Consider the following 16,685-nt stretch of genomic DNA (forward strand, 5'->3'; position numbering starts at 1 on the left):
TTCAATGCTCTTTTCAATGTTAGAAGCACTGATACTAAAAGATGCTCATAGCTCTTGTTGTAATCCTCTTCTATCAGCAAATATTTTTATCTTGTAGTCACAGGAAATAAAATATGAGTTCAATTTATCTTTCATCAAATTGCCTTTCTTTTCTAAACCTATAACATCTATGCTATCCAAGGGTTTTCTTGCCTGTGGAGTCATCAACACTCAAACCTAGAGAAATCTATTTAAATTCATCTGATATGACACAAATATTAGAAATGGCTTTCATTTTCTAAGAAATTCTCACCCTAGGAGGATATCCAGTATGTCTGTGTTTTAAGCTGGAAAAGGAAACAAAAGAATGTTAGGATTTCCTGAAAGCTTTCCCACTATATGAACGGGATGAGCATCCTGGAGCCAACTGACCAATAAATCTCAACTTTTTCATGGATACTAGGACAAAAGACTCAATAGGTAAACCACTCTATTTGTTTCAACTTAATGTTGCGATGAGTTGGAGAGGGGAGTTACTAAAATAAATGAAGAAAATGGCACAGCATTATTTTGACAAACTTTCCCATGTAATTGATAGAAGTTAGATATAAATAACTTTCAGAAGAAGCCGAAGCATAATAAAAATCATGTTATCAGTTTAATGGTAACATTTAACACAAGTGTTATTGCTGCAAGAGACCAGCAACTGGAATTGACTTCTAGTTACCATTGTGAGATGCAATGAGGCCCTAGTGTAAGTAGGTTAGATCTGCTAATATCTGCTCCCAAGAGCTCTTTGCTCATAACTCTCTGTCCTTGGACCTGAAAGAACAGAGGGAAGATATTAGAAACTTTGCTTCCCACTAAAAGAGAAGGAAGAAATGGAACCTCATGAGCATTACATACAAACACAAATCTAAGAATACTGGGCAAGTGGATAGTTCTATTCCAGAACTAAATTTTAAAATTATTTTAAAATGAAGTTTAACATCTCAAAAAATCTCAAAATGCTTACCCAACTTCTCATGCTAAGAATGTATCTGAGAGCTGAATGTATCTGTGTTATGAGCTTTTGAAAGAATGTTCATTCACTATGACCACCTCACAGCTACCAGGGGCAAAAAGGATTTTTCTTAATATTGTACATTTGCTTAAGAAAATGAGAAGAAGGGCATCTGGGTGGCTCAGTGGTTGAGTGTCTGCCTTTGGCTCAGTTCATGATCCCAGGATCCTGGGATCAAGTCCCACATCAGGCTCCCCACAGGGAGCCTGCTTCTCCTTCTCCCTATGTCTCTGCCTCTCTCTCTCTTTCTCTCTCTCTCTGTCTGATGAATAAAGAAATAAAATTTTAAAAAAAAGAAATGAAAATGAGAAGAAAATCACAAAGAGGTAGAAAATATCTTCCAAAGACATACATAATAAAGAACTATTATCCAAAACATACAAAAAACTCCTAAAATTCAACATTAAGAAATTGAACATAATTTAAAAATGGCTAAAAAAGAACTTCCAGTTTCCAGTCCAGTATGTAAGGGGGCTACAAGTAGCCACTCCATCCTAAAAACAAGTGAAAAGCTGACCAAACTGGAAAATGAACAACTATTCTTAGGTCCATCAGAAAAGGGAGGTGACAGGGCAAACCATAGCTTCTCATAACTGAAGAGACAGGCAGATACAAATAATCACAATTTATCAGAGCAGAAATTCCATGTAAACCAGTGCCAGGATAGGATAACCTGAACTGTAGTTAATGAATTATTGGAGACTCTTTGTGGACGAGACTAAGACAGAGAAATTACAGGGGACCCAGACAAAGATGTACTGCCACGCTTTTGAGTTTTACCTCCAGGTGCTTGACCAGATTCCCACAGTAAATACCAGATAAAAGTCTCCTGGACAGAGGTGCCTGGATTGTTCAGTCAGTTAACCATATGCCTTTGGCTCCAGTCATGATCTCAGGGTCCTGGGATCGAGTCCTGTGTTGGGCTCCCTGCTCAGTGGGGAGTCTGCTTCTCCCCTTGCCTGTTTCCCTTTGCCCCTCCCCTCCACTGTGCTCTCTCTCCCTCTCTCAAGTAAATAAATGAAAATTTTTTTTTTTAAAGTTTCCTGGTACTTTATCAAGGGAAGGTAAAAAGGAACCATCTTAAAATACACCAGACTCCTCTATTCTTCTCAAGAACATCTGCTCTTAGGACAAACTATTTTACCAGAGCCTAGTCTACCCAGAGGAAGGAAAATGTCCTGCTCTAGCCTCTTCTGGCCTTCCACATAGGGGAAGGGAAATATCCATCTCCCCAAGGACCCCCTAGCCATCCTTTCACTAAAAGAGAGTGGGGAGAAAAAGCAACTAAGAAGCACCGGTGAAGTTCACAGTCCAGGGGCACAGGCTCACCATTAGACTGAAACCTAATCATAGGACTAGAGAAAGCTTCCCTTCTCCTCATATTTCAAGTACATTATGAAAGACCAATTTCCTTTTACTGGGTACATCATATCCACCTTTCATCAAAATATTACAAGGCATGCTAAAAGGCAAAAACAAAAACAAACACATTTTGGAGAGACTGAATAAACATCAGAACCAGAGTCAGATATAGCAAGAATGGCAGAAATATCAGATTAGGAATTTTTTAAGACTATGATTAACTTGCTAAGGAATTGAAAGGAAAAAGTAGACAATATACATGGAGAGATAATATAAGCAGAGAAATGGAAATAAAGAATAAGAGAGAAATGCTAGAAATCAAAAACATTATAACAGAAATGAAGAATGCGGGTGCCTGAGTGGCTCAGTTAGTTAAGCATCTGCCTTCAGCTCAGGTCATGACCCCAGGGTTCTAGGATTGAACCCGGAGTTGGGCTCCCTGCTCAGTGAGAAGCCTGCTTTTCCCTCTTCATGTGCCCTTCACCCTGCTTATGTTCTCTCACTCTCTCTAATAAATAAATAAGTTTTTTAAAAAAAGAAATGAAGAATTCCTTTTATGGGCCCATTAGTATATGGGCATGGCTGAAGAAAGAATGTCTACATGTAAGAATATGAAAATAGAATCTCCTAAAACAGAAAAGTAAACAAACACACACAAACACACAAAAACAAATTTAAAAATCCCCCCCAAAAAGAACAGAATATCAAACTCTATGAGACAATTACAAAGAGTATAACTTATGTATAATGGGAATACAAGAAGAAGAAACAGAAAGAATATTTGAAGGAATAATGAATAAGAACTTCCTCAAATTAAGGTCTGACACAAAACCACAAATTCAAGAAACTCAAAGAACACCAAGAAAGATAAATGCCCAAAATACTACACCTAGGCATACCATGTTCAAACTTCAGAAAGTTTTCAAAGAAAAAAATCTTGAAAAAAGTCACAGCAAACAAAACAAAACAAAAACACTTTACCTATAAAGAGTTATATCCAAGTTCTTCTTAGAAGCTATGCAAGTAAGAAGAGAGTGAAGTGAAATATATAAGAGGTTGAGACAAAACCCCACCAAACCTAGAATTCTGTACCCTTTAAAACTATCCTTCAAAAGTGAAGGAGAAATAAAGACTTTCTCAAGTGAAAAAAAAAAAAAAAATCAAGGGCATTTTTAGCCAGTGATCTGCCTTGCAAGAAACATTAAAACAAGTTCCTCATAGAAAAGAAATATGATATAGGTCAGAAATTCATATCTACAGGGGTGCTCAGGTAGCTCAGTGGGTTAAGTGTCTGCCTTTAGCTCATGTCATGATCCCAGGGTCCTGGGATCAAGTCTCACATTGGGCTTCCTGCCTGAGTCTCCCTCTCTCTCTCTGCCTCTGCCTGCCCTCCTGCCCTCCTTTAATATCTTCAAAAACAGAAATTCATATCTATATAAAACTCATACAAGAATAAACAATTTGAATAGATCTGTATTAATTAAAGAAATTAAATCAATAATCAGTAACCTTCCACAATAGAAAGCACCAGGTCCAGATGGTATCCTGGTAAATTCTACCAAACATTTAAGGAAGAAACTATACTGATTCTTTACAAAACCTTCCAGAAAATAGGATCAGAGGTAGTATTTTCTAACTCATTCTATAAGGCAAGTATTAACCTAATACCAAAACCAGACAAAGACATTATAAAAAAAAAACTACAGACCAATATGTCTCATGGATATAGATGTAAAAATTCTCAAAAAAAAAAAAAAAAAGCAAATTGAATCCAACAATATAAACAAAGAATTACACACCATAACCAAGTTGGATTTATTCCAAGCATACAAAACTGGATCAACATTTGAAAATCAGTTAAGGTAATCCACAATATCAACAGTTAATGAAGAAAAATCACATGATCATATTAATAGATACAGAAAAAGTATATAACAAAACCAAACACTCATTCCTGATAAAATTCTCAACAGACTAGGGATAGGGAAAAATTTCAACTTGATAAATAACATCTACAAAAATCTACAGGTAGTATCATACTTACCAATGAGAAACTCAAAGCTTTCCCACTAACATCAGACATAAGGCAAGATGTCCCCTCTCACCACTGCTTTTAAGCATTGATCTAGAAATCCTAGCTAATACAAAAAGCAAAAACAAAACACAAGAAAAGGAAATAAAAAGTATACAGTCTGGGAAGAACTGTGTTTGCAGATAACATGATTATCTATGTGGAGATCTGAAAAAAATTGACCAAAAACTCTGGGAACTAATACATGATTATAATAAGATTGCAGAATACAAGGCTAACGTACAAAAGTTAATTGCTTTCCATATACCAGTAATGAACAAGTAGAGTTTGAAATAAAAAACACATAAACCCTTCACATTAGCATCTCCCTCAAAATGAAATATTATACATAATTTATACATAAACGTAAAAAAATTTAAAAGATATATATGGGTTAAACTATGAAACTCCTATGAAAGATACCAAAGAAGAACTAAATAGGGAAATATTCCATGTTCATGGATTGGAAGACTCAATATTGTCAAAATGTTAGTTCTTCCCAAATTTATCTACAACGTCAATGCATTCTCAACCAAAATCCCAGCAAGTTATTTTGTGGATATTGATGAGTGGATTTTAAAGTTTATTTGCAGAGGCAAAAGACTCAGAATAACCAACTCAATTTTGAAGAACAAAGTATAGGACTGATTCTACCAGACTTCAATACTTACCATATAAATCTACAGTAATTAAGACTATATGGTATTGGTGAAAACAGACAAATAGATCAATAGAGAAGAATAGAGAATCAAGAAATAGATCCACACGAATACAGTCAACTGATCTTAGACAAAAGAGCAAAAGGAATAAAATGGAGAAAAGACAGTCTTTTCAACAAATGATGAGTGATAGAACAACTGGATATTCACATGCAAAAAAGAGTCTCGTCACAGACCTTACTTACACCTTTCACAAAAATCAACTCAAAATGGATCACAGACCTAAATATAAAACACGAAACTAAAAAGCTTCTAGATGATAAGAGAAAACTTAGATGATCTTGGTTATAACAATGTCCTTTTATTTTTTTTTTTAAGATTTTATTTGTAAGGAATCTCTATACCCAATGTGGGGCTCGAAGTCACAATCCCTAGATCAAGAATTGCCTGCTCCACTGACTGAGACATCTGGGTGCCCTGACAATGTCTTTTTAGACACAACAGCCAAGGCACAAATCATGAAAGAAAATACTGATAAACTGGACTTCATTAAAATTAAAAACTTCTGCACTGCAAAAGACAATGTCAAGAAATGAGAAGACAAGCCACAGACTTAGAGAAAATATCTGCAAAACTCACATCTAATAAAGGACTGTTATCCAAAATATACAAAGAACTCTTAAAACTCAGCAACAAGAAAATAAACAACACAATTTTAAAATGGGCAAAATACCTAAATAGACACCTTGCCAAAGAAGATACACAGATGACAAAGTAAGCGCATGAAAGGATATTTAGCATGATATGTCATTAAGGAACTGCAAATTTAAAACATGATGAGATAACATCACACACCTATCAGAATGGCCATAATCCAAAACATGGACAATACCAAATGCTGGCAAGGATGTGAAGCAACAGGAACTCTAGTTGACTGCTAGTGGGAATGCATCTATTTTGGAAGACAGTTTAACAGTTTCTTCCAAAATTAAACACTCTTCCCATATGATTCAGCATTTCTGCTCCTTGGTATTTACCCAAAGGAGCTGAAAACTTAGGTCCACACAAAAACCTGTAGTGGACATTTAAAGCACTTTTATTTTATTATTTAATTGCCAAAACTTGGAAACAACAAGATTCCCTTCAGTAGGTGAATAAACAAACTGTGGTACATTCAGACAATGGAATGTTATTTGACACTAAAAAGAAATGAGCTATTAAGATAGGGAGGAGCCTCAATTGCATGCTATTAAGTGCAAGAAGCCAAAGTGAAAGGCTACATACTATATGTTCCCAACCATGTGACAGACATTCTGAAAAAAAGGAGAATTATGGAGGCAGTAAAAAGATCAATGATTGCCGGGGGGCTGGGTTGGGGAGAGCAGAGAGGATTTTTAGGACAGTGAAACTATTCTACATGATACTATAATGATGAATATATGTCATTGTACATTTGTTCAAATCCACTGAATGTACAATATTAAGTTGAACCTTAACTACAGACTTTGGGTGATAATGATGTGTCTATCAATGAATGTAACAAATGTACTACTCTAGTGAGGATGTTGATAGTGGGGGCACATGTAGGGGCAGGAGGTATGTGAGAACTCCTGGTACTTTCCACAATTTTGCTCTGAACCTTAACTGTATATATATTTTAAGTCTCTTTTTTAAAAGTACATTGAGCCCACTGCCTTGACGGTAATGGTATTCTTCAGATTTATTTGTCTGACCCACTAGATGGAGGAGGATGCTGGGGAATATCCACAGGGTACCTTCTAATGCACATACTCATAATAGGCATAAATAATATATAAACCATTATTTACTCGTTGTGAAGATAGCTCCTAAGCACCTACTGCCAGATACCATTCCTAAGGATACAGCTGTGAACAAGATAGGCATAGTCACTAAGTGGGGGAGATATTCAAGAAATAAGCAAGATAAATTTTAAAAAGTAATTTCCAGTGGTAGAAAGTACCATGAAGAAAGGAAAACTAATGGTAATTTCCTAAGCACTTAATTATTTGCCAGCCACTATACTAAGAACTTTATAATGGGACGCCTGGGTGGCTCAGTGGTTTAGTGCCTGCCTTTGGCCCAGGGCGTGATCCTGGAGTCCGGGGATCGAGTCCCATGTTGGGCTCCCTGCATGAAACCTGCTTCTCCTTCTGCCTGTGTCTCTGCCTCTCTCTCTCTCTCTCTCTCTCTCTCTATCTCATGAATAAATAAATAAAATCTTTTCCCCCCTTCCCTAAATAAAATCTTTAAAAAAAAAGAACTTTATATCTTCAAGTTTAAACCTCATAACTCTATAAATATTAGGATTATTTTTCATTCTCATGTTAAAGATATGGAAATTGAAGCTAGTAAGATAAAGTAATTGAAGCTAGTAAGATAAAGTAACTTGCCCAATGTTGTGGAGCAAGTAAGAAGTGCAAAACTGGAATCAAATTCATTTTCTCACTGCTGAGCCATGCTCTAAACCATTACACTCTACGCCTCACACAAGAATCGCATGACTAAAAGAAAGACAGGAAAACTGCTTTTCCCATAAATATCCTAAGACTCTGAAAGGAAATGGAAACATATTTGGCAGTTCTGACAAAGTCTATGGAAATAAACTGTTTTCAAGCGTTATATTTTTTATTTTAATTCCAGTATAGTTAAAATACAGTGTTACATTAGTTTCACATGTACAATATAGTGATTCAACCCTTCCATACAATACCCAGTGCTCATCACAGGTGCACGCCTTCATCCCATGACCTATTTTAACCCATCCCTCCAGCCCTACTCCTCTGGTAACCATGAGTTTGTTCTCTACAATTAAGTTTCTTGATTTGTCTTTCTCATTTTTTCCCTTTGTTTGTTCCTTAAATTTCACATATGAGTGAAATCATTTGGTGTTTGTCTTTCTCTGACTGACTTATTTTGTCAGGCTTTACATTTGATTGACTTTTCTCTGCGCTGTGGGGGGAACTGGCTTCATTCAGCAAGGTCAGCTTCATTCTTGCTGGTTATTGGCACAGCATATTTTACATATGAAGGTGTTACTACTCCGGGTGTCAAAGTATGGGCTTAAGATTACTGTCTCCATAGTGATCATATATTTGCTAAGTTTTCCCAAGCTTTCTCATTTACTATATCCTCCAAGAAGAGTCCTCTTTGGGAAGTTGCAGATTCAGGCCAGTGGATTTGCCCTGAGCACATCAAATAGAAACACTCTAGACACACAAACCCAATAGTAACCTTGATGGTCCATGACCTATTTAATCACCCTAAATCACTGGCCAACATGTAGTTTTGGTTGGGTAACATCCACCCCTTAAATTCTCTCTTGATTGTCTCTGTCATAGAATCTAGTTCTTATGTCCCAAGGACCCAAGGATTGTATAAATTTTGATCATATACATTTGTTTGTATGATGATTTAATGTTACTGTCCGCCTGCTACCACCCATTAAGTATGAAGAGTACAGGAGTCATGACCAGTTTGTCCACTATTATATGCACAGCACCTTGTACAGAACAGTATGTGATATATATTAAACATCTGGTAACTATCATTTGAATAAATGAACAAATAGGAACACTGATGTCCATGTGAATTGCTCACAATTATGTGAAGAGAGCAATGTAGTTTCCAAGGAAAATCAAGTGAGTATAGCTGAAGGGGATCCCCACATCACCCCCTCCCTTGAAATGGCATTAATAAATCATGGGAAATGATATGGTATGCTTGGAAAGCTATTTCAACTCAGAAAGAGGTAGGTTTAATTCTAGCTCTGCCACTTTCTGATTCAATGTTTCTGAGCCTCAGTTTTCTTATCTGTAAACATGCAAGTAATAATAATAATAAATAAACTGAGATAAAGTCTGTGAAAATGTAGCACCAGAAAATACAGAAAGAAGAAACAAGTTCAAAGACCCACTGAATTAGTCTCCTCTCTGTGACCTAAAGCAAGCAAATTCAAGTCCGATTGGTCTTAAAGTATAGTGCTGATGGATGCCTTTAATCTTTATCCTCTCCAAAAATTCCTCCACTGGGAGAATTCACATAAAATGAAGGGGTATTTCAGATCTGCTCAGGTACAGATCTGAATACCCCTTTCCAAACTGAACCAACTGCCAACATGGCGTAGCAAAAGTTTCTGGAGACACATTCACCCCTATACTGCTTGTCCTTGGCATTCTGATTACTTCTTATATGAAAGGATCAGAGAAAGAGAGAATGATCAATAAATGGCCCAAGAGTAGCTAACATGACAGCTGTCTAAAGAAAAATCTAGGTATGCTGATCAACATTTCATGGTCCTCAGTGAGGATCACTAGTTGAGGGAGGTTTCCTCCTACAGCTGAGGTTGGGTATTTTCAGTGGGACCTATATGCTATTATTTTAATGGTATGGCACAAGAATATATGTTTAAGTGGAATGTATGTTTGAAGTTACACAAAATAAAAATCTCAAAGCATTAAAACAAACTAAGCCACAATTCAAAACTTTCTCTTAGGTTAAAAGGAAGTCAATGAGCCCTAGAATTAACTAAGCCATGGTGACAAGCACAGAAAACAGGATTCCTGGTGAACTGCTGATAACCCCAAGCACGAGATAAAGCAAACATATGGAATTAGCCATATATGACTTCAAAATCACTGTCTATTGGTCTATTGGCCAATCAGAAAGACTCATATTAGCAAAATGAAAAAACTACAAAAGATTTTTTTCAAAGTACATAGAGTTCCATACGAGAAAAGCCACACGATTAGAAGTCTTAAGGAAAATCAAAGCTTGACTTCAAATAAGCTTTCCTCAAAAACAAAAAACAAATAAGCTTTCCTCTGGGGGTAAATAAAGACTGCAGCATCTGCCTTCAATCCATTCTTAACTGGTTAGGGATTAGCACATCCTATAATAACTTCGCAGTGTTGATTTCACAAAAGATAAGCAATCTACTATTAAGAAACCAAGAGAAATCATTAAAAAAAATGACATCAGAGACTCACAAACAACCTTACCACAATTTACTGACGAAAAAATTGTATATCAAACTTATATTCAGAGAAGGTAAGTTTGTGCAATTTAATTGCTGACCTCCCAATTACAGACATTAAAACTCCCAACAACCAATTAAAAAACCCAGTGTTCCAAAGAATCTGAATTTTGGTTAAAATTAAATGAAGATTAACATCTGGTCACAAGATCTAAGTGAAAAGGAAATGGGAGAAAAAAATATTCATGTTGAAGTTTGTACATATATGGATAAATCCAAATTTCCACAGAGGAAGCAAAATAAATGAGATTTATTTCTCTGAATGTCTACAGAACATGATAGAATCTCTTTTTACACCATCTTAAGTGGTTGTCTATTTGTTTTATGACTGTAAGCCTTATCTTTTGCAGTAAAATATTAAGTTCTCAGGGTGAATCCAGGTTTTGCAGAGTAAATGGAATTTGAAGTGTCCTAAGAAAAAGAATACAAAGTTCTAAACACAAATTATGTAGAGGGTATTGCAAGTGAATGAGTCACCCCGGAGGTTAAGGACCAACAGCTTCACAGTACATTCACCACAAGGGTGAGAACCAACCAAGTCTTTCTGTTTCACCCTAATGGTGTCTTGCAGAATACTGGTATTTTTAGGCATTCAGAGCTTGTTGACTCCACTCATTTCAGAGGCAAGCAAAGGATAGGACTACGAGGTGAAATTTAAGGCCACGCCATGGCCCATCCAAACAGGTCAAGATAAATCTTAACTCTCTTGTTCAGTTATACCTTAAATGATAGTTTGAACTAAATTGAATTTGAATTATGAATTCATCATTTGAACTTGAATTCATGTTGACTGTGTTATTTAATAACTGTCATCCAATTAAGCTTTGAAAAATCCAAAAATGGGTATCTCCTATAATAAAACAAAGAGAAGATTTTTAAAATCATCAAATAAAAGCTGGATGTATGTGAGTCACAGACTAAACATTCTAGTTCCTGTGTGTATGTCCACTATTTATGATGAACAGCTGGAACTCATGTGCACTCCTTACTGACTGTGGACATCTGTGGCCTATTATCAGTAGAGTTACCCTATAAGTAGAAGAGGTTGCCAATTCCAAAGAAAACTTGTAGGAATTTTTGATGTGTTGACTTATTTCCCCATACGGTTGGCCAAAAGTATACTGCATATACTGTGTCCTTTATATATACATGAAATAGCAAAGAGAAAACTCATATGATTCTCCAAGTTCTATTTATAGGTGTGAGATATTATACAATGAAAGAAATTATGTACTTATACAACAAGTTCATACTTCAAGCTTAACATTTTAACTGCTGCTGTGCAAAAAAACAAACAAAAAACAAAAACAAAAACAAAACACACACACACACACAAACAAACCAAAAACAAAAACAAAAACCAGAACTTCCTATCTATGATGAAGTCCAGACTTATCATACTCAGATTAATGTATGATAGAGGACAGACAGAAATTTTGTGAATATGCTTGAATATAAATATATGAATAATCATCAGTCCAAATGATGTCACTCTATCTTGCATCTGTGAGGAAAATACCTTAAGAAAAACCCACTTATCACTAACTTTAATCCCATTAGAATAGAACTTCATTATTAAAGGCCTTACTTAAGACTGATAGCTATGACTGCATAAAAAATTGTTTTAAATGTCTTCATGAAAATATTAATAAACAACTTTTATTATTTTAAAATATTTATTTATTTATTTATTTATTTATTTATTTATTTGGGGGAGAGAGAGCATCCAAGAGAGCTCAGGAGAGATGGGCAGAGGACAGAAAAACGTAAGCAGACTCTGAGAACCAGGAGTTCAACACCCAACTGACTGAGCCACCCAGATGACCTTTTAATAAACAACTTATAAAACCAAGGGGCAGAGGCACCTGGGTGGCTCAGTCGGTTAAACGTCTGCCTTCAGCTCAGGTCATGATGTCAGGGTCCTGGGATCCAGCCCTGCACTGGGTTCCCTGCTCAGTGGGGAGTCTGCTTTTCCCTCTCCCCAGCCCCCTCTCGTGCTCTCTCTTTCTCTCAAATAAAATATTTTAAGATTTTATAACTAACTAAATAAAATAAAACAAAAAGGGGCAAATTTCCAAGGGACAAATTAGGAAAGATATTTCCAACATATGATAGGCAAAAAACTAATTTCATAATATTTAAGAGTTATAATGAGATGATCAAAAATTAGATGACAATAGTCCAAAAGAAAAGGATATGAACAGACATAAACACAAATGCCCAGTAAGTGTTTTAAAGATGCTAAACTTCACTCACAAATATAAGAAACACAAACTTAAAAACAATGAGCTTTCAATGGACAGATCATGACAGAGATCCATATTTGACAAGGATGTGGGGAAAGCGCAGGAACAGGGAACTCTCATTCTTTGTGGACAGGAGTGTGGTTCATACATTTTTCTGGAGGGTGATTTACAAACAAACAAATGAAATGTGAAACCTTTCACATTTTAAAATGTTTACGTATTTTGCCCTATCAATCATCCTTTGATAATATGATAATAAAATTATCCTATAGATAAAGAAATAGATGATAGAAATGTTATATATAATGAAATTATCCTATAGAACTCTCAAGGATATATATATTCAAAGACACTCTTTTGCAGCATTGTTTAAAAATTTTGAAAACAAAAAACTAGAGAAAGTAACTGTCCATCCATAGAATATTCAATAAATACTATAAAGCTACTAAAAAAAAACATGGTAAATCCATCTCTATGTGATTTTCAAATAACAATGTCTTACATTTCTTGAGCTTTCAATATGCCAGCCACTGTTTTAAGTCTTTTGCCTATGTTAATTCTCTTAAGGAATAAAAAGTCTCCAAGACAAGGGTGCCTGAATGGCTCAATCATTTAAACCTCGGACTCTTGGTTTTGGCTCAGGCCATGATCTCAGGGTTATAAGATGGAGTCCTAGTGTAGGGATCCAGGCTCAGCAGGGAGTCTGCCTAAGATCCTCTCCCTCCACCCTGCCCCTCCCCTGACTCATTTTCTCTCATTCAAATAATAAATAAATCTTTTTTAAAAAGAAATCTTTAAGACAGATAAGTAAAAAAACAAAGTTGTGGGACAGCTTTTATATCATATAAAAATATATATAATTTTTTAACAACTATCATATATAAACAAACATATATTTACATAAATGTATTTATGTATGTGTGTATGTATATATGCCCAGGAAAATTGAGGAATACAAAAGGAATGATCTATAGTGATTACCTATGAGGAGTGGAACTTGAGGGAAAAAATATTTACTTTCTATAATTTTTTGAATTGAACTTTTCACTATATATATATATACACACACACATATATAGTATCATATACATATATATGCATAGTGATTACTATATATATTAATATATAGTAGATTACTTCTTTTTTTAAAAAGATTTTATTTATTTATTTGAGAGAGACAGACAGATAACAACAGAGAGCAGGAGCTGGGGGAGTAGCAGACAGAGAGGAAGAAGCAGACTCCCCACTGAGCAGGGAGCCCGACATGGGACTCGATCCCAGGACCCTGAGATTATGACCTGAGCTGAAGGCAGATGCTTAACCAATGAGGCACTCAGGCGCCCCTATTACTTCTATTTTTAAAATGTTAATACATGTTATCTGCCTAATTAGATTATGGTCTGTTTAATTTTTTTCTACTTCTAGTTTTTTTTTTTAAAAAACTAATAAAAGATATTTGGGAAAACATAGAAATATGAGTAAACACGAATGTTTCTTTTTAGACTCTTCTATGAGCACATGAGCATATAATACTTTAAAATTTTTAAAAACCTAGTTAGAAGTCAGCATTCAACTACTCCAACAAAAACATCCTATCTCATTTCCTTTCTTACACAGGAAACCCCAGAATATAAGGATTTAGATGAGAACTCTCATGTCTCTGAAACAATTGTTTGACTGATGGCTTTCTTCCTCCCAATATTAAGTCAATTTAATAATTTATTAAAAGGTCAAGTTTAATTATAAATCAAGCAAAACTAAGGGAGAAAACAGAATTATCAATGTGTGACTTGTAATATATACTGCTCTGTTGTAGGTAACATGTAACCTAACAACTTAAACCAGGGATAATATTTATGTGCATATCCTTAAAGCAGTCAATGCACAGTGATTGTTAATATTATCGTCCTCATTATTGAAGCTACCATCCCTTAGCTTCTTCCTATAGGTCTAATAGTGAACTCCACACATTACATATATTAGCATATTTAATTCTCCCAGCAACCCAATAAGAGTCCTGGTTACTGATGATTTACTAGAATAATATAAAATTATGAAAATATGGAGAAAATTTTAGGGTAGCAAACAGTAACTGAACTCTATACACAACAAAGTCTAGGTTTATAACATGTACTTCTAAATATTTTATAGATTTTTTTATAAGGGATTTCTACCAGAAATAAACCATAAAATCACTCCTGAAGAGCCTTTGTACCCCGGTTCCCAAAGTTGTTCCAATTAATCCTTTCTCACACATCCCACTCGGCATACCATGTGCAGGTGAATCCAAAATCATGCCTTCCCTCTGCAAAAAGCCTTTCTAGGCTTCTATCATCTCTCAAACTCTGTTAGGTTCTTACCTGTCCAGCAGCAGTTCTAGCACTTCTTTAGTAGAGGCAAAGCCTCTGTACGTTGACAGGAAGATGCTGATATAGGTAAAGTCATTGTCCCCAAAAGCCGTCAGCAGGTTCTCCACAAGCTTCTCCAAGGTGCCAGCTTTTATGGTCCTGATCTTACAGGTTTCATATTGACTGACCGTATGTCCCGGAGGCAGCTGGTCCCCTTCAACCTGTACAATAAATCCATGGTTATGATCAGGCGAAATGACTCCCCAGCATAAAACTGCAAATGCTCAAGTAGACTTACGCACAGCCGGTCATGTTTTCCCCCCTCTGCTTTCATGTCCCTACGAGCCATGTGAGGCAATTCTCTCCTGTGAGTGGAACTGAGGTGATGGTGGTGTGTGTGTGTTGCTTTTTACTTCATCATGGTTCCACTTGTTTCTATGTAAGTCCCTGGTTGCCAGCCTAAATAGGCCATGGATGTTTTCTGTAACCCCAGGGTCAAGCTCAGCAAAAGTTAATCAGTCATTCCCTTTGGATTATTCCACGGTAAGTTGTCAAACTCATTCTTTTTCTTTATTTTATTTTATTTATTTATTTTTATTTACTCGAGAGACACACAGAGAGAGGCAGAAACATAGGCAGAAGGAGAAGCAGGCTCCCTGTGGGGAGCCTGAAGCAGGACTCGATCCCAGGACCCTGGGATCAGGAGCTGAGCCAAAGGCAGAGGCTCAACCACTGAGCCACCCAGGTGCCCCCAAATTCATTCTTAAAGGCAGCTCCTACACTGGTGTGCTGGAGCTGACTCATACTGGCTTTGAGGAGGTGACTGCTGAGTTTTAGGATTTGTGTGAACCAACTGACACTATTTTGCTAGGCTAAAAGACCAGCCTTGGTAGGAGTGTGATCTCCATGGAAATCTGTGGAGATCTGACCATGGTCTGATGTTCTTCGGTCTGCAAAAAGCAAAGGCCTTCCTGATTCAATATGATCAACAATCAACAGAACTGCCCAAGAAGTGGCTGGACCAAGCGGCCCAGGGCTACTCTCTGGGGAGAAATGGAAAGGGTGGATGGGCATATGACCCCTGCCTCCTACAGCCAAGCGATGAACAAGAAAAACATATGTTCGTGACAAGTAGCAATCACATGAGAATGAAACTGCAAATAGTATTGGCAGGTATAATTGCACCTTGGTAGACATAAAACACAACTGATTATTGATAAGATATGCAAAGCTTAAAATTGAGTATGAGGGGAGAGAAGAACAAAATTGAAGAAAAAGAGGAACATGCCTTATATCCTGCAATAAATCTATGCCTAACAAATTACACAGAGAGATTTTCAGCCTAAATCGTCCTACACAGGCACGAAGATGTCCTACCAAGAGGATCATTTTCTAAAGCAAATAATAATTGTCAGTAATGCAAACAATTGCCAGGCAGTTTTTCTCAGTTTTAATTTTGAATTGTTGCATACCAGACTTTCCAAAATTGAAAAAACCAGATATGTGAAAATTAAGGAAGGGGAGCAAAGAAGAAAGAACCGGATCTCTCAATGATGACACTGTGCTCACTAAATACCTGTTCTCTTTTTCTTCACCTGGTCTGTCAGATGTTAAACCCCTGGAAGGAAGTTAGCTGGTGAGATTGCTTCTAGGAAGACCAAAGTGGTGGCAATCACTTTTAGGAGAAGGTGAGAGTAACTTACTGTCATTATGTCTAAATGCTAACAGGAATTAATAGTATGACTGCATCTTCCATGGCCGATTTTCTTTCTTTCCTTCTCGAAGGATACTTTTATTTTATTAAGGAGCAGGATCTGGTTCAGGCAAAATACCAAACATTTCTGTAGGCCTCTTCGGCCTGTTGACTCATATCATGGCCTAATAACCATCCGTTATCACTCTAT

The 16,685-nt window shown here is 36.3% G+C and overlaps 1 protein-coding gene across 3 annotated transcripts in view; it reads right to left on the reverse strand.

The window, feature by feature from the left end:
* Window positions 1-16,685, reverse strand: part of RGL1 (ral guanine nucleotide dissociation stimulator like 1) — a 249,980-nt gene that overhangs the window by 69,686 nt on the left and 163,609 nt on the right. For all 3 annotated transcript variants that reach the window (XM_072830925.1, XM_072830923.1, XM_072830924.1), the window contains one exon: window positions 14,794-15,002. In XM_072830925.1, the coding sequence (XP_072687026.1) occupies window positions 14,794-15,002 (209 nt within the window). The remainder of the gene's footprint in view (window positions 1-14,793; window positions 15,003-16,685) is intronic.

The sequence above is a fragment of the Canis lupus genome, chromosome 6 (assembly GCF_048164855.1).
Source record: "Canis lupus baileyi chromosome 6, mCanLup2.hap1, whole genome shotgun sequence".
NCBI lineage: Eukaryota > Metazoa > Chordata > Mammalia > Carnivora > Canidae > Canis > Canis lupus.